We start from the raw sequence: 26073 nt of genomic DNA on the forward strand, positions 1-26073 counted from the left end.
CAGCGTTCTTTTAAAGAAAGATATTTGCAAATGTGATGAAAAACTAACAAATACGCCTTAAATGGTTCTTTTTGTGCAATTGGACAGTTTTATGCAAGGTTTAGAGCTCTATACACCCTTTTCAACATTGCGCAATAAATACAGATGAAAACCATAAACCGATGACGCTTACAGGTAGAACAGATGGAGTGCAACATAATGATACCACTCAGGAGTCCACAGCGTTCTTTTGAAGAAAGATATTTGCAAATGTGATGAAAAACTAACAAATACGCCTTAAATGGTTCTTTTTGTGCAATTGGACAGTTTATGAAAGGTTTTAGAGCTTTAAACAAACAGAACTTTATTCCTCGCTCATTTTTCCTGATTGAGGTGTCATATGAAAGGGCAGAAACTCAACTTTCTAGAAATGTGAATTTTTCTTTTTGGTTTACTTCCTTCAAATTGCTTTTAATCACTCATGCGTAAAATATGCATCATTTGAGTAGCATCAACTGAAAGAGGAGACTCTAAGCTTTCCAAATATGTATCATTCATAAATTATGGTTGTGATTAAGTTATGATAAAACATCGTTACTTCTCGGTTTCGTTTTTTATGGGACGCACTGTATAACAAATCTGTGTTGTGAGGACCCTACGTCACAACAAATGCATTTCCCTAGCTTCTCTTGTGCTGACCGTTCTCTGAAGAGCAGAGGGGTTGACAACGCTTGTTGTATCTGCCTCCCTGATGAGGTAGCATTGGTCCTCTTCACCCGCCCTTTAATCTGTTGCTAAGAACAGATTAAAGGTTTTTATCAAATACAGGATTTACAGAAGAAATGTTCTTCACCGTCTTTTACCCTTAATGTCACCTGAGTTTCCCAAGCTTATCCTTTGCTGACCGTTCTCTGAAGAGCAGAGGGGTTGACAACGCTTGTTGTATCTGCCTTCCTGATGAGGTAGCATTGGTCCTCTTACCCCGCCCTTTCTTCCCCTATGCAACAGGCTTGGTGTGATATTTGGGGGTGTGTATAGGCATCCAGGGGACTGGGTTGTAGTAGCTGGGAATGGCGTAGCTTGCCTTGTCATGGTAGCCTACGTGTGAACACAAGTGGTAAAAAATACAGCATTTTTTAATTAAGCTTCTGATAGTGATGTAAAAAGCCATTGGCAGTCAACAGCAGACAAACTATCCTCACATTTACAAGTTTGCTGACTGCAAAATTGATTTAGGCATAACTATGAACCACCAGTTTTTGCTACGCAGGCGAAACAAAAATTGTATTTTTGTACAGTGGTGTTTGAAATGTTGAGAATCAATAGAACAGTTTTTAATACAGCAGCAATTGGAGCCACAGTTTTCAAATTAAATACGGTAACCCATACAAAGAAACCAATTCAAACCAAATACAGGTTGGGCAACGTCACCCTGGAAGAAGTGCAACACCACCCCTACCTGAATTCAAAGGGACTCGGTTGGGCCACACATATTGACCAAACTTCATCAAATTACATGTAGGCCCAAATTAGAGTTCTATGCAGCTACATGTACAGTACATGGGACCCACAGCAGAAGTCAGACCAGGACAAACTAAACATTCACAACGAGGGACTATGACAGGGAATCAAGTGTTACAAAGATGCTGGAAAATCTAAAATGGGAATCTTTGAAAGTCCGCAGAACCAAAGCCAGACTACCTGCATTGTATAAGGAAACACATAACACATGGATACCCAGCAATATATAAACTTATCTTCTCATTTGAAAATGGTGCTACGGTACATTCTTTATACTCTTTGCATTGCAGCTTTCTTGCATATTTATGCATCCACAACAACCACTGAGCTGATAAGAGTTTTAAGCAACTACCCAAAGGTTGATATTTAAAAACTAGATATCTTCGAAACAATGATATTTCCACCTTTCAATTAACATCAAATACTCCACTTTTGAAATTGATCATGTCTGGTGACGTGGAGCGTAATCCGGGACCTGAACATTCAAATTCGTTACGTTATACACTCAATTGTCTACTACTAAATGCCTGTTCCCTTGGTAATAAACTGAATGACCTGAAAGTGAGTTACTTCCGGTAAAATAGATGGATGAACTCCGATTCCTGCGATGGTGAAATCTTAGATGTACAACAATATCAAATCTTTCGTAAAGACCACAATCACAACGGAGGAGGTGTACTTTTTGCATGAAAACGATTCACGGCTCCGAGTTTGAGATTCCCAGCTGCGAGTTGTTATGGATTCAATTTAGTTTACCACGAAATAAAGGCAAGCTCTTTTTGGGTGTATGCTATCGTCCCCCATCATCTAATGCTACCTTCCGTGATGCACTAAATAAGTCCTTTGTTCTTATCCCCCACATATTTCTTCTTTCAAATCCATTATTTTATGCAGTGGTTTCCATATTCATAACTCGGTTCCATTTGAATTGGACTGTAGTCGTGTGTCACAGTTGCTTCCTAGGGTTTTCCATCAATTTCACAAAGCAGATAGCGTACACTATGAATATGACGGACAAAGAAAGCGGACAAAATATACAGTTCCTCAGGTAGACAAAGGAACATCCCTTCACTGCTATTATGTAAAAAATATGTAGAACTGGTGTCACATGCATATTCACCATTTTACATAATAGCAGTGAAGGGAAGTTCCTTTGTCTACCTGAGGAACTGTATATTTTGTCCGCTTTCTTTGTCCGTCATATTCATAGTCGTAGATTTACGATTGAATTTATTCCATGGAATCTATTTATTGATGAAGAGAGCATTGATAACACATGTGAACTTCACACTGACTTGTGTTGCAGGCAACAATCAAAGATGTTTATCAAAGGAAATAGTTAGAATATCCAGAAGAAAGATCATCAGTTGGGGGGGGGGGGGGAAATGGGGTTAAAATTTGTGGGGTAAGTATATGCTGTATATCTGGCCCTGTTGTCACAGTTCCATGTTAGTAGTTTTCTGCTGGCATGGATCTCCCCTGATCCTCCCCCTGGCAATTTTCGAATATGATAAATCAATATATATCAAAGCTCTCGACATATCTTGAGCATTTCTCACTCTGTTTAACCATTATTTTTGTGTTTTTGTTGTTTTTGAGACTTTGAGACGGTAGTAATGTAGTAATGCTGATGCGTATTGACGTCTAGCGCAGTATACTTGCTGAGAGGCAGCACGATTTGAATTTTCAAAGTATTCTTTCTAACATCATTAAGTTGAAACAAGGGAAACGCTCTCGGCGGTCTCGCCTGCATTACGCAATTTGTTATGATGAAAAATTGAAGTTGGAACATTAGTATAGGCAGGGTGGCCCATTAGCAGGCCCCAAAAAATGAAATCCTCTGAATATAATCAGCATTTTGAAGTGAATATTGATTAAGAATCATGAACAAATAACAAAAATTGATTCATTTATTCTCATATTAAGTTGTGAAAACATAATCCAAGGCTACTGACCTAAAATGACCTTTGACCTTGTGACCTGGAATTTGTGAAATATGATTTGTGATACTTGATAACCCTTGGGTATAACTTTCATAGACTTTGAACAAACACTTTTGAAAATATGCTAAAAATTCAAAATCTTGATGTTGATAACACAAACAAGTCGAAGTTTGTTGACCTAAACTCACATGATTGGGGATACTTGAGCACCCTATAGTCCAAGTTTCGTTGACCAAGAACTTATACTTTCAAAATTGTATCAAAAATTAAAAAACTTAACCTTAGGTTAAGTTTTTGATGTTGACGCCGCTTTTTTTTTTTGCTACGCAGGCGAGACAAAAAAGGAAGAGCCAGGTTATTCCTTATGTTATCTATTGTTCTGATAATTTCTCATGTATTTCTTTGTTTTTTAACTTATGTATTTTGTCGTTTCATTTCATTTCTAATAACTATAATTCAACTAATTTGACCCCCCAAATAAGTATAAACAAGACCAAATAACCAATGTTTTATCTCTTTTTTGGAAAAATGAGATTTCCATATGTTTTGTACACAAATCACAAAAATGGGTGATTTGGGCTGACATGCACAGACAAAAGGGTCATGTGACTTTGTCCGTTTTTTGAAAAATCTATTTCAAAAGATGCGCCAGACTTGAATCGATCAGAAAAGGTGTGTACTGCAAGGTTCAGGAATCATCAAAATGATAACAAACGTGGACCAGTTTTGGTAAAGTTACAAGCACTATACACAGAAATATGTATATGCAGGGCTTAAATTAATCCAAGGCCACCAAGGCCATGGATGCCCCTTTGATTGGCCTCAATGCTTGGCCTTGGAGATTTTTTGTGCCCTTTCCAATTCTTCTTATTTGTGCTGTAATATAGGAATGTGCCCTACAGAAAAGTGGCCTTGCCCTAAAAATGTTGAAATTTAAGGCCTGTATATGGGACTACATGAACATTTGGCGTAAAAATCCGTCCTGATTTTTATGCTGTTACATGAAATATTTAGAATATTAAGGCATTTGAAGAGCCATGCTTTTCAGGAAACATTTGTTATCTGATGTTCTTCTAGACTTGTATAATAACAATGATAATTTATTTATTTATTTATCATTCTTCGTCATCTTTAAAAGTTTACAGCTGATGTGATCTTCACCAGTTGCTTTATCAATACTCAGATTATCAATCTGTTTCAATACAAAATCCTCAGTAATCAAATTCAAATTAAATTGCGAATGAGTTGGACCAATATTATTGTCCTCGTCTAATGCTCACAAATTATTGTTCACCTGTTCCCAGAACTCAACCTTCTCTTTAAGAGAGCCCTGTTTAGCCATAGAAATTGACTACGGGAAGTGGTCTTAATTCTATACTTACTTCACAAACCCACGCTCCCATTATCCACAATAAAATTATACATATAGAGCAATCAAATTTGCATTTGCAAACTCTCCAAAAATCACATGATAATGATAATTAAACAAGTTACACAAAACTTAGGCCTGAAAGAAAAGTAATTTGGTTGTCCTCGACTGCCAGCTCGTCATTTTCGGGCAGCTCATCAAAACATCACCAAACACTAAAAAGATGTAGATGATTGTACTAAGACACACCTCCATACAACATTTGAAAGAAATCTGTCAAGAAATGTGGCAGTTAGAGCGCATTGAAGACATATTTGACCATATAAAAGACGGAACAATGAGGGCAGCTTCACTAAAAGTGTGGATTGGTAGATTCCATGACATTTGCTCCGGCGACAATTGCTCCGCTGTAAATTTCATACACTAATCGAATGGCTAACTTCAACCCTGGATTCAACACTATACCCTACCCTAAACCTAACCCTAAACCTAACATAAAACCCTATTGAAACCCTAACCCTAACCCTACATCTTAGACGAAATAAAGCCCGGAGCAATTGTCGTGTCACCGATTGGTAACAAGATACATTTCTAATGATCTATACAAAATTTGAAAGAAATCCATCATGAAATATGATCTGCAGAGCGCAAACTAGACACCCACCAAAATATGAACTCTTGACCCTATACAAGACGGAAAACTGGGGGCAGCATCACCAAAATCTATATGCTTGTAGATTATACCAAGATACATCTCTGTTGAAAATTTGAACAAAATCCCTTGAAAAATATGGCCTATAGAGCACACACAAGCCATCCAAAAAATATGGCCTTTTAACCTATAGAAGACGGAACACTGGAACACTGAACACTGGAACACTGAAGATTATACCATGATACACCTCCATACAAAATTTGAAAGAAATCCGTCAAGGAATTTGGCAGTTAGAGCGCACACAAGAATAAAATAATATGACGCGGCGGCGGCGGCGTAACACTACTGAATCCAAAGTACCCCACCGGCATACTGCCGGGGGATACAATTATTTTAAAGATGTTTTTATACAACCCCTGTATGAATCATATTTTCCCTAACGGTAAACCAATCAGTAAGAAAATGAAAGTTTATAAAATTGGAGAGGAGCTTGCAAGATATGTCACAGTGTTGCCAATTTGTGTTTCAATGATGACAATTTTGAAAATATATAACTTTCTTGTTTCTAGTCGGTTTTTGCTCAAACTTTCACTGACCTGTTTCTCTCATTTTCCTGCTTTTATTAAAAGCAACTTAATATCAGGGTGGACTTCCCCTTTAACACTCACCTTTGCTTTCTCCTGGACTCCCCTCTTCTCTTCTGCTTCAAGTTGTTTCTTTGTCTTCTCTAGCCTCCAGTTGGCTTTTCTCGATTCCTGCTCCTTAGTTGTTCTTTCCTCAATCCACATGTTGACCTTGACCTCAATGACATTAGCTTTCTCCACCTTCATCTTCTGCAATCTTCAGCTGTTTCTCCCTCTGCAGCTTGGCCTAAACTTGATAAAGAGAGAAAAGGAGAGAAAAGAGTGAGTGAGAGTGAGAAAGGGGGAGGAAGGAGAGGGAGAGTAAGAGAGAGAGGAGGGAGAGTGAGAGAGGGGGAAGGGGAGAGGCTGGATAGAGAGAGAGAGAGCAAGATAGAGAGGGAGAGAGAGAGAGCAAGATAGAGAGGAGAGAGAGAGAGAGAGAGAGAAGATTCAGAATATGGTGAAAAGGTAAGGATCACGACACCTCACCAACAGCTAAGGTAAAGACAATACTCTCAATTTGTGGTCATAAAGGGTGCTAGAAATTCTAGCACCAACTTAAATAACATTTTACATGAAATACCACACTTTAAACAAAATGAAGTTAGCAAAACTTTAAACAATATGCGGCAAACGCTGGTAGCCCTAAGAATAAGTTCGTTAATGAAGACTTAATACAAATATTTATTGGAGATTGCTTAATACAACAAGTTAAACAAACAAAAATTTTAGGAGTTACAATTGATGATAAAATAACATAGAAATTACATATTGATGACATTTGTTCAAAAATTTCTCAAGCCGTAGGGGAAATGAATAGATTAAAAACTGTTGTTCCAATGAGGATTCTTTTAACCCTGTATTACACAATGATTTTACCTTATTTATCATATTGCAATATTGTATGGGGGAACAGTGCAATGTATCTTAGAAATAGAATTGGAGTACTCCAGAAGCGTGCAATACGAGTTATTTGCAATTCACAACCTCTCGCCCACAACCTCTTGCCCACACAACCCCTTTATTTCAACAGTTTAGTATTTTAAAGGTGGATCAAATGTGTAGTTCGCAAATTGCAATTTTTATGTGCTCTTATTTTAAGAACATTTTACCAGATAGTTTTAATAATTATTTAACTTCAAATTGTACAATTCATAGCCATAGTACCAGAAATTCGAATCACTTAAGATTGCCGTTATATAAATATAGTTTCTCTCAAACAACAATTTCTTACACTGGTGTAAAATCCTGGAATTCAATACCAGTAGAGATTAAGAATAGTCCGACACTTTCTAATTTTAGACGTAAATTTAAACTTTATATTTTACATAAAAATAATTCACAAATTTATAGTGGTACAATATAATTTTTTTGTTTGCCTGTTACTTTTGTTTTATCATGTACTGTACGTCGCTATTGTTTGTTTGTTTGTTTGTTTTTTTTTTTTATCTTTTTATATATAAAATATCCAAAATATCTAATATTGTTCTTGGGATTAGCTTCGACAGGCCCCTGGCCTTTGTTTGTCCCACCACATGTTTTTTATATCTACATGTATTTAGTTGTTCTTTGTTTAAGGACTTTAGATTTTGTTCGCTATTTGTTTCTCTTAATATTATTGTTTGTTAATTGTGTATTTTGTATATGTCTGAACATGTAGGTCATGTATACTTGTTTTTTATGAACCACATGTGGAAATAAAACTTGAACTTGAACTTGAAAGTTCGATTGTAATTAATCCATTAACACACGGGTGGCCAACATTTTAAAGCTCGCGGGCCACAGCTAACGATACACCCCCCCCCCCCCACTCAGTGTTATTTAGGGTACGCATATGCGTGTTCCAACCGACCCCCCCCCCCCCCTTTTCAGCAAAAGTCCGGTGTGTAAAGTCAATATGGCTCGACCTTTTTCTTTTGTATACGAGCCTTATTCAGCACCCCCCCCCCCCTTTCAGCAAAAGTCCGGTGTGAAAAGTCAATACGGGTCGACCTTTTTCTTTTGTTACGAAAAGGACATTTTTGCAACACGCATGGGGTCCGTCCGTTCTCGGAGTGGGGGAGCCGGGCGATACACACACACACAACTACACGCAATACGTGTACACACCTGCAATTTTGAAAAAATAAACAAGCAAACAACAAAATCAGGCTTACATTTTTAGTGCGATTTCTGGGGCTTGCACTTTTCTGCAATGTTGTTAACGTTCATTACCTACTTTGGTGACAAAAACGAGGCAAGGTGGTTTAACTTTCTCTTGTATGAAGCAATACTTCAGAGACCAATCTGATTTAAAGTTTCTGCCTTCATCAGAACCTTCCTTGTCGGTGCCATGATAGTTGTTATTTCAAACAAAATCAAGGACACAGCAGAGAAAATATCCTTACTTTATTAGTTGTACACTGTACATCTCATTTGACGCGGTGTAAAGAGAAGAAGACTATCCAGTTTACGATTAAGATTCATGAGAAAATTCAACGGCAAAAGAAAAGGGTTGTAATTGATTCAAGACAATTATGGCATTTCTTGATTCACAACATGTATATTTACAAACTGAGATTAACACGGCGCGTGATGTTAATGTTGTTATTGTAATGTAATGAGAGGAAATTTGAGGAGTTTTGTATCAACCAAAAAACGAATCAGTTATGTGCCATTTTATTATTACTATGTTAATGATCTGTGGACCACACCAAAAGGTTTTTTTTTTTTACATGTATGACCCTTTGATCTTATGACCCTAAAATCTAATCAGTTCAATGGCTCTGCAAGAAACATACATGTCCCGAGTTTGATAGTAATCCATTCGTCAGTTCTAATAAGAAGGCGTTCACAAGCTAGTTTTGCATACATAATGAGCCCCATGACCTTAGACCTCATGACCCCAAAATCTACTCAGTCCATTGGCTCTGCAAGATAAATACAGGTTTTGAGTTTGATGGTAATCTGTTCATCGGTTCTAATGATAATGTGATCATAAGCTATTTTTGCATACATAATGAGCCCTGTGATCTTTGACCTTTGACCTCAAAATCTAATCAAATCATTGGCTCTGCCAGATACATACATGGTTTAAGTTTGGCAGGAATCCATTCATCGGTTCTTGAGATAACGCGATCACGAGAACGGGACGTATGGATGGACGGACGGACAATCCAAAAACATAATGCCTCCGGCTACTTCGTAACGGAGGCACAACAATTCACCGCACACCCAATGAATTTAATATTTAAAGGGAAATCCCACCAAGGCGTTGTGGCGTGCCCCTGTAATCCAGCTAACAATTGAAGTTACAAACTGATTCAGCCGAGGAAGCAGGTTTGAAACTGACTCACGTCTTTCGGATAGTGACGTTAAAGGTCGGTCGTAAATAACCATATCTGATTGATACACGTCTGTAAAAACCCAATAGACACACACACACACACACCAAATAGACAACTTATCTAAAAGAAAGCAGAAAATCAGAGAAGCAAACTGATGAAAGTTTCAATTAAATCTAAATATAAGAAACTTATGAATTTTTGAAAGTTGTTATCACTAGTACTTTCCTATGTGTTCCAACATACACTGTTGGTCATAATGGTGGAATAATTATTTTTACCCCAATTTATGAACTGATTTTCACAATGATTTATTTCTAATAGATCTAAATAATAGTATACATTCTCAGATTCTATTGAATATTAATTTGTGAGCGTTTGTTTTACGTGCCTGCTAAAGCATGTGTGTGCTACTATGCTAATCAACTAGGGGACCTACGTCCTTAAGTCATAACAGACAGTAATGAGGATTAATGCCTCACAAAAGGGCACTCATAGCGAGCTTTTGATTTGGGCACCCGACGTCGGCTACTACGAGGTACTGGAGCGTGGAGACGTTGCGCAGCTCACGTCCGTTCCCTTCGCGTCAGTGCTCTTGATTTTTCACGTCGGTGCTATCACGTGACCAATTTTTTTAGATCAGGTGATTCAACAGGTAATAAATTCACAGTGCGCGAAAATCTGATACGAAGAATAGCATGAGGATGACAGAAAAAGAAAGTTAAAATGATAAAACAAAAAAACATGAGAAAAGGTGATAGAAGAATAAAAAAAAATGACAACATAAGGAGAGACAGAAAGAGAAAGTAATATAATAATAAAGAATTACATTGGAGGAGGTGGTAGAAGGAAGAAACAAAGAATAACATAAGGAAAGACAGAAAGAGGAAGTGATAGAATGGTAAAACAAAGAATAACATAAAAGAAGGTGATAGAAGGAAGAAACAAACAATAACATCAGGAAAGACAGAAAGAGAAAGTGATAGAATGGTAAAACAAAGAATACCATAAGAGAAGGTGGTAGAAGGAAGAAACAAAGAATAGCATAATGAAAGACAAAAAGAGAAAGTGATAGAATGGTAAAACAAAGAATAACATAAAAGGAGGTGATAGAAGGAAGAAACAAAGAATAACATAAGGACAGATAGAAAGAGGAAGTGATAGAATGATACAAACAAAGAATAACATAAGGAAAGGCAGAAAGAGAAAGTGATAGAAAAGTAAAAACAATAATAACATAAGAGAAGGTGATAGAAGGAAGAAACAAAGAATAACATAAGAGAAGGTGATAGAAGGAATAAGAAACAAAGAATAACATAAGGAAAGACAGAAAGAGAAAGTGATAGAATGGTAAAACAAAGAATACCATAAGAGAAGGTGGTAGAAGGAAGAAACAAACAATAGCATAATGAAAGACAAAAAGAGAAAGTGATAGAATGATACAAACAAAGAATAACATAAAAGGAGGTGATAGAAGGAAGAAACAAAGAATAACATAAGAGAAGGTGATAGAAAGAAAGAATAACTAGATGGAATTTTGACTGCGCGCAGTCGAAAATGATGCCTCCGCCATAGAGCAATTTAAACAAGTTTGGAGTCTCCAGTGGTTCTTGAGATATCATGATAACAATCTCAATGTATGGAATTTCATAAGTTGACCTCTGTGACCCTTGACCTTTGACCTACGTGCTCCAAAATCTAATCAGATTGTCTTTCTATGGTGATACACACTATCATTAAGTTTGAAGTTTAAATCTCCAGTGGTTCTTGAGATATTATGATATGTTAAGTTTGAAGTGAAAATTCTCCAGTGGTTCTTGAGATATCGCGATAACGATCTCAATGTATCGAATTTCATAAGTTGACCTCTGTGACCCTTGACCTTTGACCTACGTGCTCCAAAATCTAATCAGATTGTCTTCCTATGGTGATACACACTATCATTAAGTTTGAAGTTTAAATCTCCAGTGGTTCTTGAGATATTATGATAACAATCTCAATGTATGGAATTTCATAAGTTGACCTCTGTGACCCTTGACCTTTGACCTACATGCTCCAAAATCTAATTAGATCGTCTTCCTATGGTGATACATACTATCCTTAAGTTTGAAGTTTTTACATCTCCAGTGGTTCTTGAGATATCAAGATAACAATCTCAATGTATGGAATTTCATAAGTTGACCTCTGTGACCCTTGACCTTTGACATACGTGCTCCAAAATCTAATCAGATCGTCTTCCTATGGTGATACATACTATCCTTAAGTTTGAAGTTTAAATCTCAAATGGTTCTTGAGATATCGCGCTAACAAACTCAATACAAGGAATTTCATAAGTTGACCTCTGTGACCTGTGACCTTTGACCTATGTACTCCAAAATCTAATCAGATCGTCTTCCTATGGTGATAAATACTATTCCCGAGTCTTAAGTTTAAATCTTAAATGGTTCTTGAGATATTGTGATAACGGTCAAACGGGACGGACGTACGGACGGATGTACGGACGGACAACCCGAAAACATGATGCCTCAGGCACCACCTTCGGTGGCGGAGGCATAACAAAAGAGAAGGTGGTAGAAGGAAGAAACAAAGAATAACAAAAGAGAAGGTGGTAGAAGGAAGAAACAAAGAATAACATAAGAGAAGGTGATAGAAGGAATAACAAACAAAGAATAACAAAAGAGAAGGTGGTAGAAGGAAGAAACAAAGAATAACATAAGAGAAGGTGATACAAGGAAGAAACAAAGAATAACATGAGGAAAGAAAGAAAAAAAATACGAGAAGGTGATAGAAGGAAGAAACAAAGAATAACATGAGGAAAGATAGACAGAGGAAATGATAGAATGATAAAAACAAAGAATAACATGAGAGAAGGTGATAGAAGGAAAAAGAAACAAAGAATAACAAAAGAGAATGTGGTAGAAGGAAGAAACAAAGAATAACAAAAGAGATGGCGGTAGAAGGAAGAAACAAAGAATAAAATAAGAGAAGGTGATAGAAGGAATAAGAAACAAAGAATAACATAAAAGAAGGTGATAGAAGGAATAAGAAACAAAGAATAACATGAGGAAAGATAGAAAAAGGAACTGAAAGAATGATAAAAACAAAGAATAAAATACGAGAAGGTGATAGAAGGAAGAAACAAAGAATAACATAAGGAAAGATAGAAAGAGGAAATGATAGAATGATAAAAACAAAGAATAAAATAAGAGAAGGTGATAGAAGGAAGAAACAAAGAATAACATAAGGAAAGACAGAAAGAGGAAATGATAGAATGATAAAAACAAAGAATAAAATAAGAGAAGGTGATAGAAAGAAGAAACAAAGAATAACGTAAGGAAAGATAGAAAGAGGAAATGATAGAATGATAAAAACAAAGAATAAAAATAAGAGAAGGTGATAGAAGGAAGAAACATACAATAGCATAATGAAAGACAAAAAGAGAAAGTGATAGAATGATACAAACAAAGAATAACATAAAAGGAGGTGATAGAAGGAAGAAACAAAGAATAACAAAAGAGAAGGAGGTAGAAGGAAGAAACAAAGAATAACATAAGGAGAGACAGAAAGTGATAGAATGTTAAAAACAAAGAATAACATAAGAGAAGGTGATAGAAGGAAGAAACAAACAATAGCATAATGAAAGACAAAAGAGAAAGTGATAGAATGATACAAACAAAGAATAACATAAAAGGAGGTGATAGAAGGAATAAGAAACAAAGAATAACAAAAGAGAAGGAGGTAGAAGGAAGAAACAAAGAATAAAATAAGAGAAGGTGATAGAAGGAATAAGAAACAAAGAATAACATAAAAGAAGGTGATAGAAGGAAGAAACAAAGAATAACATGAGGAAAGATAGAAAAAGGAACTGAAAGAATGATAAAAACAAAGAATAAAATACGAGAAGGTGATAGAAGGAAGAAACAAAGAATAACATGAGGAAAGATAGAAAGAGGAAATGATAGAATGATAAAAACAAAGAATAAAATAAGAGAAGGTGATAGAAGGAAGAAACAAAGAATAACATAAGGAAAGACAGAAAGAGGAAATGATAGAATGATAAAAACAAAGAATAAAATAAGAGAATGTGATAGAAGGAAGAAACTAGATGGAATTTTGACTGCGCGCAGTCAAAAATGATGCCTCCGCCATAGAGCAACTTTACAAACCCAAACGGAAGCAATTTTTAAAATTCAAGTTTGATTGTAATCCATCTGTCGGTTTTAATAATAATGCATTCACAAGCTATTTATAGTCATACATAATGAGCCCCATGACCTTTGACCTGATGACCCTAAAATCTAATCAGTTAATTGGCTCTGCAAGATACATATATACATGTCTTGAGTTTGATAGTAATCTGTCTATTGGTTCTCATTATAATGCGATCACGAGCTATTTGTGCATACATAATGAGCCCTGTGACCTTTGACCTCGTGACCCCAAAATATAATCAGTTCATTGGCTCTGTTAGATACATACATGACCCAAGTTTGGCACGAATCCATCGATCGGTTCTTGAGGTAACGCGATCACAAGCTATTTTTGTATACATAATGAGCCCTGTGACCTTTGACCTCCGACCTCGTGACCCCAAAATCTAATCAGTTCATTGGCTCTGTTAGATACATATATGACCCAAGTTTGGCAGGAATCCATTGATCGGTTCTTGAGATATTGCGATCACAAGCTATTTTTGAATACATAATGAGCCCTGTGACCTTTGACCTTCGACCTCGTGACCCCAAAATCTAATCAGTTCATTGGCTCTGCAAGATACATACATGATCCAAGTTTAGAGAGAATCCATCAATTGGTTCTTGAGATAACGCGATCACGAGAACGGGACGTACGGACGGACGGACAACCAGAAAACATAATGCCTCCGGCTATATTTGTAGCGGAGGCATAACAAAGAATAACATAAGGAAAGATAGAAAGAGGAAATGATAGAATGATAAAAAACAAAGAATAAAATAAGAAACAAAGAATAATGTAAGGAAAGATAGAAAGAGGAAATGATAGAATGATAAAAACTAAGAATAAAAATAAGAGAAGGTGATAGAAGGAAGAAACAAAGAATAACATAAGGAAAGATAGAAAGAGGAAATGATAGAATGATAAAAAACAAAGAATAAAATAAGAGAAGGTGATAGAAAGAAGAAACAAAGAATAACATAAGGAAAGATAGAAAGAGGAAATGATAGAATGATAAAAACAAAGAATAACATAAGGAAAGGTGATAGAAGAAGAAACAAAAGATAGCAAGAGGAAATAATAGAATAATAAAAACAAAGAATAACATAAAAGAAGGTGATGAAACTACACTCACGTTGACGTTTTCACGGCGACGGCGATTCACGCAAATTGCCCCAGACTCCTGTCGGGTGATATGGAAGGGAACGTGGGCCCAGAAGCTCACGCATGCGCAAGGGATAAATATGACGTCACACATAGTAGCTCACGTCGGGTGCCTAAATCGAAAGCTTGCTATTATAGCTGATCGACACGATTGTTATTCTGGGGCCTCACAGTAACGAGGCCATTGCTTAGCCACTGAATCATGACTGTATGTAGCGGGGGCTAGGGTACGTCACTGCCCTCACAAATACAAAAAAAACAAAGAAAATGCAATAAATTATCATTAATTCATTGCATTTTCCCCCGGTCTCCAACAGGAAAAAATCCTCTGTAGGGCCATGCATAATGGTTTAAGGTATGCCCACATAGAGGATTTTTTTATGTTAGGAGTTAAGTCGCATAATGATGATATATAAATGCGTTCATAACTTAGCACCTTCTTACCTTCAGGTAGGCTTAATCTATCCTAATGATGTACATGAGCATCATACAAGGCAAATAGACTGTGGATGTTTAAGAGTGCCTAGATTTCACACTGATTGCTATAAGTGTAGCCCAATTGTTTCCTCTATATTTGAATGGAATAATAGATAATACGATGAGAACGGCTTCTTCTGTCAATTAATTTTTGAATGGCTCAGCCGAACATACACTACATGCATATTCTGTAATATTAACATGATTTATTCTCATAATTGCAACTTAATCAATATTTTCCTATTGGCATTACAGTTGAACTAGGTCAATAAAAAAATGTTTCTTTTTTAAACGAGTATTCCTTTGTGCCACGTCTATCATTGCTGTATCATATCTTTCTTAATGTACTATGGAATTTTATTTTCACTGTTCTGTATAAACGTTATGCTTTTGCGATGTAAATATGTTCTTGTTCGTTCAGGGCCCCATGGAAGACCACTACTTATCGGTGAATGGGCTACCCTGACAAAAGATTAGAAATAAATAAATATATAATATGCTATCTAAACTATATTTTGAGTAGTGCACCAAGGGAGAAGGTACTTACAAGAAAAACAGAAATTAATATTTTTGTACACAGCAAATGGGAGAGTTATCCAAGTCCTACATGTAGGTCACAATCCACTGACCGAAATACCAATTTGAGATTCGTATAGACTTTAATAGTGATGTCATACATGTATTTCATACATTCATAACTTCCTTACTATTGGTCCGATTCATTTCAAACTTTTGACATTCTGTTTTTATTATATTTCTACTTTCCTACAAATCAACTATTTAGCGTTGGATTGCCCTTTAACTTTAAAAGTAGAGCGAGAAAATATTTTTAAAACACTTCCCGGTATGTTTGATATTTTCAGGAAGTATTTCCCAACTGTAACATCATTAATATTAATTTAAACATTATTTAAAGCAATGTTTGCTGCACATTCAGCACGAGAAAATACTAATATTTTCATGTATAAATTGTCCAAACTCGCACTTAAATGGAACACACACGCACGTAACGCTGTTTTGCTTGGCAACTCCACCAAAATGGCGACTTATCCGGTGTCTGCCCATTGCAGGCTCGGTACAAACATTGCACTGTTTTTATTTGCCTTTTTTTTGTTTTTCTATGTGAAAATGCTGTTCATTCAAATCAGGTTCTGAACGTTCTAAAACTCATTTTAAAGCAAACATTTCGTGCAAACATTCAGGCGTGCAAAACCCTGAAAGTTTTAAATATCAAAGGATTTCCTTACTCAAATTATAATATAAATGATTATGCTGTGGCAATTATTTGTATTGTATAGCAGCACAAAACTGATGTGCATTGTTTTGATGTGGTCCCATTCACACACTTATATAATGCTCCTTTAAGTTGGGTTTGTGAAAGGGGCAGTAACTTTGACTGGTTTACCTTTGACAGAGCCCTGAGGAAAGCCAAATTGAGTAGCTAGGGGAAATGGTCTCGTCTTGGCCTCTTCTTTCCACTTCAGGTATGCATCTTCCGCCTCTTCTTTCCTCCTCCTTTCGGCTTCTTCTTCAGCTCTTTGTTCTTCCTTCTCCTTCTTCTCCTTCATCTCTTTTGCAGCCTTCTTCTTGCTCCTCCATTCTCCATAGTTCTCCTTCAAAGTAAAGGGAAGATGAAAGGTGATTTCTTATTCTGGCAATTGCAGAAAACAGAATCTCACAGATTTAAACAAAACTATAGAGATTTAAAAAAAACTATTTTAAAGACTACAAAGAATGATAATACAATCACAAGGGTTCATTTTAAGTGACATCTTTCAATGGGAGATGACAAAGGTTGGTCTCTTGTTTCAATTAAATTTTGATTAAAAATGAGAAAGATATTAATTTTTGAAGTTGCAAAACAAATTGGCAACACTGTGCCATATATTGCATTTATTTTCAAGCTCCCCTGCTATTTGCCCTGTACTTAAAAATTTCATAAGTCTATACTTTCTGTTAAAGCCCCACTGCACTACTCATAGCTACTTACACCCTCTATATAGCAAACAATGCCTAAGCAGTAATAATAATAATTATGAACATTATTTGTATAGCGCATATCACTAACACCATGAAAGTCCCTATGCGCAGTGACAGTTGGTTCCTTTTTCCTATGTCAATTTAGAGCTGATAACCACCTGTCAGTGACCACGCAGTGAGGTCTAATCTCTCTTGGCCAAACTAGTGCAGATAGGCTTGAAGGAAATTTGCAATGATACATTCACCCTAAATATAACTAGAAATATCGCAATCTATATTGCTGCGCAATGCGAATGAGGGGCAGCGATTTTGTGTCATCCTTATGTTCGAAGGAGGGATGAAGATCCCCTCTCCCTGAAACAAAAGGATGACGTAGAGATCGCCACTATTGTCAAGACTAGGACCAGCATCACCAAAACAATATATGTGTGTAGATTAGAGTATAATGCATCTCTGTAGAAAATTTGAAAGAAATCTGTCAAGAAATGTGGCAGTTAGACCGGACAAAAGACAGCCACCAAAATATGACCCTATAACCACTATAACAGACGGAACACAGGTGGCAGTGTCACCAAACACTAAAAAGGTGTAGATGATTGTACTAAGACACACCTCCATAGAACATTTGAAAGAAATCTGTCAAGAAATGTGGCAGTTAGAGCGGATTAAAGACAAATTTGACCTTTGACCATATAAAAGACGGAACAATAAGGGCAGCTTCACCCAAAGTGTCGGTTGGTGACAAGATACATTTCTAATTCTCTATACAAAATTTGAAAGAAATCCATCATGAAATATGATCTGCAGAGCGCAAACTAGACACCCACCAAAATATGAACTCTTGACCCTATACAAGACGGAAAACTGGGGGCAGCATCACCAAAATCTATATGCTTGTAGATTATACCAAGATACACCTCCATACAAAATTTGAAAGAAATCCGTCAAGGAATGATGCAGTTAGAGTGCACACAAGAATACAATATGGCCTTTTACCCTATAAAAGACGTAACACTGGGGGCAGCATCACCAAAAGTTATAGGTGTGTAGATTATACCACGATACACCTCCATACAAAATTTGAAAGAAATCCGTCAAGGAATGTGGCAGTTAGAGCGCACACAAGAATAAAACTAGAATTTAATTCGTCACGAGGACGAATAAGGTGGTGTGTCTTCAAGTCTTATGATAGATTATAATATTTACTATATAGGAGAAGTTATTATATAGACATGTAAACAATGATCATCATCATGATGATCATGATGATCTTGATAGTAATGGTGATGACGATGATGATCATGATGATGATCGTGATGATGTTGATGATTATCATCAACAGACCATGATGACATCAGACTGAAAAAAATGAGAGAACATTTAGATAGTATATAGTACTCAAAAATCAACAAAAATCAAGCCAAAATAACGGCGATATTGCTCGCAAAAGACAAGAATGTAGAATCCAGATTTGAGAAGAAGTCATCTCCCATAAGGATTACAGGCAAAATGTAATGGATCAAGTGATTATAGAGTAATAATAAAGTAAATATGGTTGTTTATTACATTATTTGCGATTGTACGTGGTTTAATATTCAAAGGAGATGGTACAGTGAAAGGTCAAAAAAATTTTAAAAAAGTGAAGAAAAAAAATTGTTGGAGACGCCCGGACTCGAACCAGGGACCTCGAGGTCGGAAGTCAAGTGCGTTACCGATATACCAAAACATTTCCCTTAGAGATTACACGTAAACGGAAAAAATGGAATTCTCAAATCCCACTTTGTAAGTGAAATATGAGCATGATCCCGGCATCTGATCGAAAAATAAAGGGCACACTTGTGATAGCTTATGTCTCAGCTACAACATACTCAAAGCTCAGCGTAAACAAAGATAAAACGACGGAGATATTGCTCGCGAAAGAAGAGAATGTAAAATCCAGTTTTGAAAAAAGGACATGTCCCATAGAGAATACATGGAAAATGTGAAAAATTGACATGCCTCCTTTAAAGGGAAAGTCCACCCTCAAATAAAGTTAGTTTTAATAGGAGTAGAAAAATGAGAGAAACAAGTCAGTGAAAGTTTGAGCAAATTCCGATTAAAAATAAGTAAGTTAGGATTTTTGAAGTTGTGATCAATCAAACACAAATTGGCAACTCTATGACGTATCATGCGAGCTCAACTTCCATTTGCTCAGTACTAAAAAAATCTAAAATTTTCATTTTCCCTCAAGAAAAATTTCAACCATACATGCACCCTAAATATAATAATTGCAAATATGTTTCTATACTCCCCCTGCAAGGTGCAAATATATATTCCGTCATTAATAACGAAGAAAACATGATTTTATGGAATATTATGCACAAAGCAAATGAAGGAGAGCTCGTATAATAAGTCACAGAGTTGCCAATTTGTATTTGATTGATCACAACTTCAATAATTCATAACTTTCTTATTTTCATTCAGAATTTGCTCAAACTTTCACTCACCTGATTTTCTTATTATTCTGCCTCTATCGAAACAAACTTATTTGGGGGGTGGACTTTCCCTTTAATCGCAAAAATACGCCATGATACCATTGTCAAAATGAAATATTGTTTGACTGCATTTGTAGAGAATATTCTCAGGTAGAACATATCAAAATTTGAAAGAAAATTGATCAATATTTACAGTGATACAATCAACTTCTAAAAATCTGCTGACGTCATAATATGCAAATTGAAATTTTGAGTTCGGAGGCCATTATGATGACGTGATGAGTTAATTGAGGGTCAAATGAGACATGAAATCATATCTCCAACTCATAATCTATATAAATATGAAAGAAATTGGGGGGTATCTACCCATTCTGAAGAGTTACAATGAATTTTGTATAGGCATGTTTTTGCACATGTATTTTGGATATAGATAGCGCAGATCCGCGCGTACTGTAAACTTTGACGGACACTCATTGCGTTATTACTGGTCAGAAAAAGGTGAACAAGGTATCAAAATGCTTGGTAAAAAGTGGTTAACACGTTGATAGAGAAAATTTGGCGTTTCTATGTTGTAAAATGTCAGTACGCGCACACATAAGTGCTCACGCGCAAAATTTTGAAAAAGCTTACAATGGCCTGAAACGTGTGCAAAAAAAATTTGGAACGAATTTGAGCATTTTTAAAATTTTGATGCGCGCGTACGGAATTTGTTGACATTTTTAGTTGACCTTTGACCTGAAGTTGATGTATACCAAATATGGTTTATTTTTGATGACTCATTATCGAGATATGATAATGACCTGATTTTTACAAAATGGCGCCTAGATGACGTCACGATGACCCCATGAACTTGAAAAAGGTTTCGGGAACTTGATATTATAGGGCCTGATGACTGACAGAAATTCAAAGGAAACTGACCATGTCGATTTTGAGTTAACGTGTGCACACAAACGTGTACGGAAGAAATAAAAATAAATAAATAAATAAATAAATAAATAAAGAAAATTTTAACGAAATCAATAGGTAATCTGTCATCGACAGACCACCTAATAATATGCAGGGGTGATAGTGAGCACTAAAAAAAAAATAGGTTTTTTTTGTTTTCCCCTCAACCACGGCCCCCTTGCGTAAAAAAAAAAAAAAGAGGATTCGCGGGGAAAAAATGGCATCTAACAACATTCCCCCCTTTTGAGTAAAAAAATTGGGCAAAAATAGGGCAAAATAGGGAAGAATAGAGAAAACTAGAAATATCGCAATCTGTATTGCCGCGCAATGCGAATGTATCCCCCGGCAGTGGAAGCAATTTTGTGTTATCCTTATGTGGAAGGAGGGACAAAGATTCCCTCTCCTCTTTGTGAAACAAAAGGATGACGTAGAGATTGCCGCAAGTGGCTCAGACTATTGTCAAGACTAGGAGCAGCATCACCAAAACAATAGGTGTGTAGATTAGATTATGATGCATATTTATAGAAAATTTGAAAGAAATGTGATTTGCATAGCGACACAAGATATTCCTTTAAATATGACCTTTGACCCTATAAGAGATGGAATACTGGGGGGTAGCAGCACCAAATTTGTGGAGGTCTAGAGTAAACTATAATGAACCTTAATACAAGCAGCATCACTAAAATCTATAGGCTTGTAGATTATACCAAGATACACCTTTGTTCAAAATTTGAACAAAATCCCTTTAGAAATGTGGCCTATAGAGCGCACACAAACAAAAATATGGCCTCGTACCCTATAGAAGGCGGTACACTGGGGGCAGCATCACCAAAAGTTATAGGGATGTAGATTATACCAGGATACACCTCCATACAAATTTTGAAAGAAATCCGTCAAAAAATGGGGCAGTTAAGAGCGCACACTAGAGTGCACACAAGACATCTATCAAAATATGACCTTTGACCCTATAAAAGACGAAACATTGGAGGCAGCATCACTAAAATCTATAGGCTTGTAGACTATACCAAGATACACCTTCATTCAAAATTTGAACAAAATCCCTTAAAAAATGTGGCCTATAGATTGCACACAAACCATCCACAAAAATATGGCCTTGTACCCTATAGAAGACGGAACACTGGGGGCAGCATCACCAAAAGTTATAGGTATGTAGATTATACCAGGATACACCTCCATACAAAATTTGAAAGAAATCCGTCAAGAAATGTGGCAGTTAGAGCGCACACAAGAATATGACGCGGCGGCGGCGGCTGCGTAACGCTGCTGAATCCAAAGTACCCCACCGGCATACTGCCGGGGGATACAATAAGAGGGACATCGGGAAAATCAGGATCAAATAGGGAAGAAAAAAAATTGGTTAAAAAAAAAAAAAAAAAATCGGGAAAATCTGGAAAAAATCGGGAAAAACTATTTTTTTTAAATCGGGAAACCGATTTAAATCAGGTTTTTATCTGGCCTGAATTGGACGCGGCAGCGTAACGCTGCTGAATCCAAAGTACCCCACCGGCATACTGCCGGGGGATACAATTATTTCAAAGATGTTTTTATACAACCCCTGTATGAATCATATTTCCCCTAACCAATCAGTAAGAAAACGAAAGTTTATAAAATTGGAGAGGAGTTTGCAAGATATGTCACAGTGTTGCCAATTTGTGTTTCAATGATGACAACTTTGAAAATATACATGTATAACTTTCTTATTTCTAGTCGGTTTTTGCTCAAACTTTCACTGACCGGTTTCTCTCATTTTCCTGCTTTTATTAAAAGCAACTTAATATCAGGGTGGACTTCCCCTTTAACACTCACCTTTGCTTTCTCCTGGACTCCCCTCTTCTCTTCTGCTTCAAGTTGTTTCTTTGTCTTCTCTAGCCTCCAGTTGGCTTTTCTCGATTCCTGCTCCTTAGCTGTTCTTTCCTCAATCCACATGTTGACCTTGACCTCAATGACCTTAGCTTTCTCCACCTTCATCTTCTTCTCTTCTGCAATCTTCAGCTGTTTCTTCCTCTGCAGCATGGCCTATACTCGATAAAGAGAGAAAAGAAGAGAAAAGAGTGAGTGAGAGTGAGAAAGGGGGAGGAAGGAGAGGGAGTGTAAGAGAGAGAGGAGGGAGAGTGAGAGGGGGGAAGGGGAGGAGAGGCTGGAGAGAGAGAGAGAGAGAGAGAGAGGGAGAGTAAGAGAGAGAGTGAGAGAGGGGAAGGGGAGAGGCTGGATGGAGAGAGAGAGAGAGAGAGAGCGAGGAGAGTAGGGGAAGGGAGAGAGAGAGAGAGAGAGAGAGAAGAGAGAGTGAGAGAGAAAGGGGGAAGGAAGAGAAAGGGGAAGGAGAGGGAGAGAGACAGACAGAGGAGGGAGAGAGAGAGAGAGAGAGAGAGTGAGAGAGAGAGAGGGAGAGAGAGAGGGGGAAGGGGAGAGGCTGGATAGAGAGAGAGAGAGAGAGAGGGAGAGTAAGAGAGAGAGGGAGAGTAAGAGAGAGAGGGGGAGTGAGAGAGGGGAAGGGGAGAGGCTGGATGGAGAGAGAGAGAGAGAGCAAGGAGAGTAGGGGAAGGAGAGAGAGAGAGAGAGAGAGAGAGAGAGAAGAGAGTGAGAGAGAAAGGGGGAAGGAAGAGAAAGGGAAAGGAGAGGGAGAGAGACAGACAGACAGAGGAGGGAGAGGCTGGATATAGAGAGAGAGAGAGAGAGCAAGATAGAGAGGGAGAGTGAGAGAGAAGGGAGAGAAGGAGGAGAGTGAGAGAGAAGGGAGAGAGGGAGGAGAGTAGGGGAAGGGACAGAGAGAGAGAGAGAAGAGAGTGAGAGAGAAAGGGGGAAGGAAGAGAAAGGGGAAGGAGAGGGAGAGAGACAGACAGACAGAGGAGGGAGAGTGAGAGAGAGAGATGGAAAATGGAGAGGGGAGGGAGGGGGAGGGGGAGGAGGGGAGAGGGGGAGAAGATTCAGAATATGGTGAAAAGGTAAGGATCAGGACACCTCACCAACAGCTAAGGTAAAGACAATTCTCTCAATTTGTGGTCATAAAGGGCGCTAGAAATTCTAGCACCAACTTAAATAACATTTTACATGAAATACCACACTTTAAACAAAATGAAGTTAGCAAAACTTTTAAACAATATGGTAGCCCTCATCCTATCTAGCCGCCCCCCCCCCCCCTCTCGAAATTTTTTGTGATTATTTTTCAATGCTAAAGAATATGTGCTGAAATTTTACGCCTTTTTCTTTCGAGCCTTGCGCATATTTTGAAATAAATTTTTCGAAAATCGTACCTACCGTTACAAAGTCACTCAACCCTTTGTCTTTGCATGTCAGTCCAAAATCGCTCATTTCATGATTTATGTACAAAATATGTATGGAAAAAAGAGATAGAACATTGGTTATTTGTTCTTGTTTATAGCTTAGGTGTTTATTTTGGGGTTCAAAATAGTTGAATTTAAGTTAGAATTAAAATAAAACAAAAAAAACAATAAAATACATAAACAAAAATAAAAAAGGAAATACATAACGAATAATCTGGCTATTCCAATTTTCTTTTGGTATTACTATCCCAATGGTCTAAAGAATATATGTACCGGTAGTGAAAACACCGGTAGTGAAAACACCAGTAGTGTTTGCCATGATCTCCCTGGCCATCTGAACTTTGACCTGAATTCTACTCACATGATTGGGGATACTGGATTACCTTATAGTCCAAGTTTCATTGACTTAGGACTTATACTTCCAAATTATATCAAAAATTCAAAAACTTAACCTTAAGTTAAGTTTTTGATGTTGACGCTGTCAACGCCGCCAACGCCGCCACAGTCACCGGAAAAGCAGCGCCTATGTCTCGCTTTTTTGCTATGCAGGCGAGACAAAAGTTGTATTTTACTCACTAAAGTACCGATTTTTAGTGACATCAGTTGAGTTTTGTACAGTGGTGTTTGAAATGTTGAGAATCAATAGAACAGTTTTTAATACAGCAGCAATTGGAGCCACAGTTTTCAAATTAAATACGGTAACCCATACAAAGAAACCAGTTCAAACCAAGTACAGGTTGGGCAACGTCACCCTGGAAGAAGTGCAACACCACCCCTACTTGAATTCAAAGGGACTCGGTTGGGCCACACATATTGACCAAACTTCATCAAATTACATGTAGGCCCAAATTAGAGTTCTATGCAGCTACATGTACAGTACATGGGACCCACAGCAGAAGTCAGACCAGGACAAACTAAACATTCACAACGAGGGACTATGACAGGGAATCAAGTGTTACAAAGATGCTGGAAAATCTAAAATGGGAATCTTTGAAAGTCCACAGAACCAAAGCCAGACTACCTGCATTGTATAAGGAAACACATAACACGTGGATTAACACCCAGCAACATATCAACTTATCTTCTCATTTGAAAATGGTGCTACGGTACATTCTTTATACTCTTTGCATTGCAGCTTTCTTGCATATTTATGCATCCACAACAACCACTGAGCTGATAAGAGTTTTAAGCAACTACCCAAAGGCAGGGGCGTCGCCAAAGGGGGGGTGTGGGGGGGGGTGCGACACCCCCCCACCTGTCAGGATATTGTCGGTAAAATTGCGCTGCCGTCGGGAAAAAAGAGAAAAGGGGAAGGAAAAAAAGAGAGGGAAAGGGAAAGAAAAGAAAAAAGAAAAGGAAAAGAAAAGAAAGAAAGGAAAAGAAAGGAAAGAAAGGAAAAGAAAGGAAAGAAAAAAGAAAGAAAGAGAAAAAAGAAAAAGAGGGAGGAGAAGAAAGAAAGGAAAAGAAAGAAAAGGGAGAAAAAAGAAGAAAGAAAATAGTAAAAGGGAAACAAAAGAAACGGGGGTGAAAGAGAGGAGAGGTAAGAGCCTGAGAGAGGAGGAGTGGGAGTAGAAGAGAGAAGGGGGTTGTTGGGTGGAGTCGTCTCGTCGAGGGAGCAAGAAAGACACGGGTAAATATGTTGCTATGTCGGGTCAGCTGTGTCGGTATTCTTGCTCGATCCTCATGTACTATATCAATGCAGAAGTTTGAAGTCGGTGAGATGTATATTGTCGGTCGGCCGACAAGTTTTTTTCCCTACGAACTGTGACTTTTTATCCGCTGTGACGACTTCGAGAGTGACTACAACTACAATACTTGTAATTTCTCGAAGTTTAATTTTCCTATAATATCAGCTAAAGAAATCAGAGGTTTAAAATTTTTGGGGAAACTAAATTCAAACAAGGTTTAAGAGTCAACAACGGTACGACGAATCGTCTTCCTTTCTCTATATTGTGATGAAACGCCCAAAAAACTTCATTTAAACGAGTCGAGAACGGTACAACGAATCGTATTCTTTCTTTAATATTTTAAGGAAACGTCAAAGCTTCCGCGCTCCGCGCACTTAAGGGGGAAACTGAATTCAGACAATTAGGGCTTACTAAGAGTAAGAGTCGAGCACGGTTC

At 37.3% G+C, this 26073-nt stretch overlaps 1 protein-coding gene across 8 annotated transcripts in view; it reads right to left on the reverse strand.

Annotated features, from left to right (window-relative positions):
- Window positions 1-630: 630 nt before the first annotated feature.
- Window positions 631-26073, reverse strand: part of LOC115929535 (coiled-coil domain-containing protein 34-like) — a 62930-nt gene continuing 37487 nt past the window's right edge. For 5 of the 8 annotated variants that reach the window (XM_030998695.1, XM_030998693.1, XM_030998691.1 and 2 more), the window contains exons 3-5: window positions 22475-22684; window positions 16654-16861; window positions 633-1077 (exon numbers count right to left, since the gene is read on the reverse strand). In XM_030998695.1, coding sequence (XP_030854555.1) covers window positions 977-1077; window positions 16654-16861; window positions 22475-22681 — 516 coding nt within the window. In that variant the 5' untranslated portion in view covers window positions 22682-22684 and the 3' untranslated portion in view covers window positions 633-976. Of the gene's footprint in view, window positions 1078-6135; window positions 6343-16653; window positions 16862-22474; window positions 22690-26073 lie in introns of all 8 variants that reach the window. The other 3 variants (XR_004066522.1, XR_004066523.1, XM_030998692.1) reach the window with 3 other exon arrangements.

This window comes from Strongylocentrotus purpuratus, unplaced genomic scaffold (assembly GCF_000002235.5).
Source record: "Strongylocentrotus purpuratus isolate Spur 01 unplaced genomic scaffold, Spur_5.0 spur5_scaffold_5, whole genome shotgun sequence".
In the NCBI taxonomy this organism is placed as follows: Eukaryota; Metazoa; Echinodermata; class Echinoidea; order Camarodonta; family Strongylocentrotidae; genus Strongylocentrotus; species Strongylocentrotus purpuratus.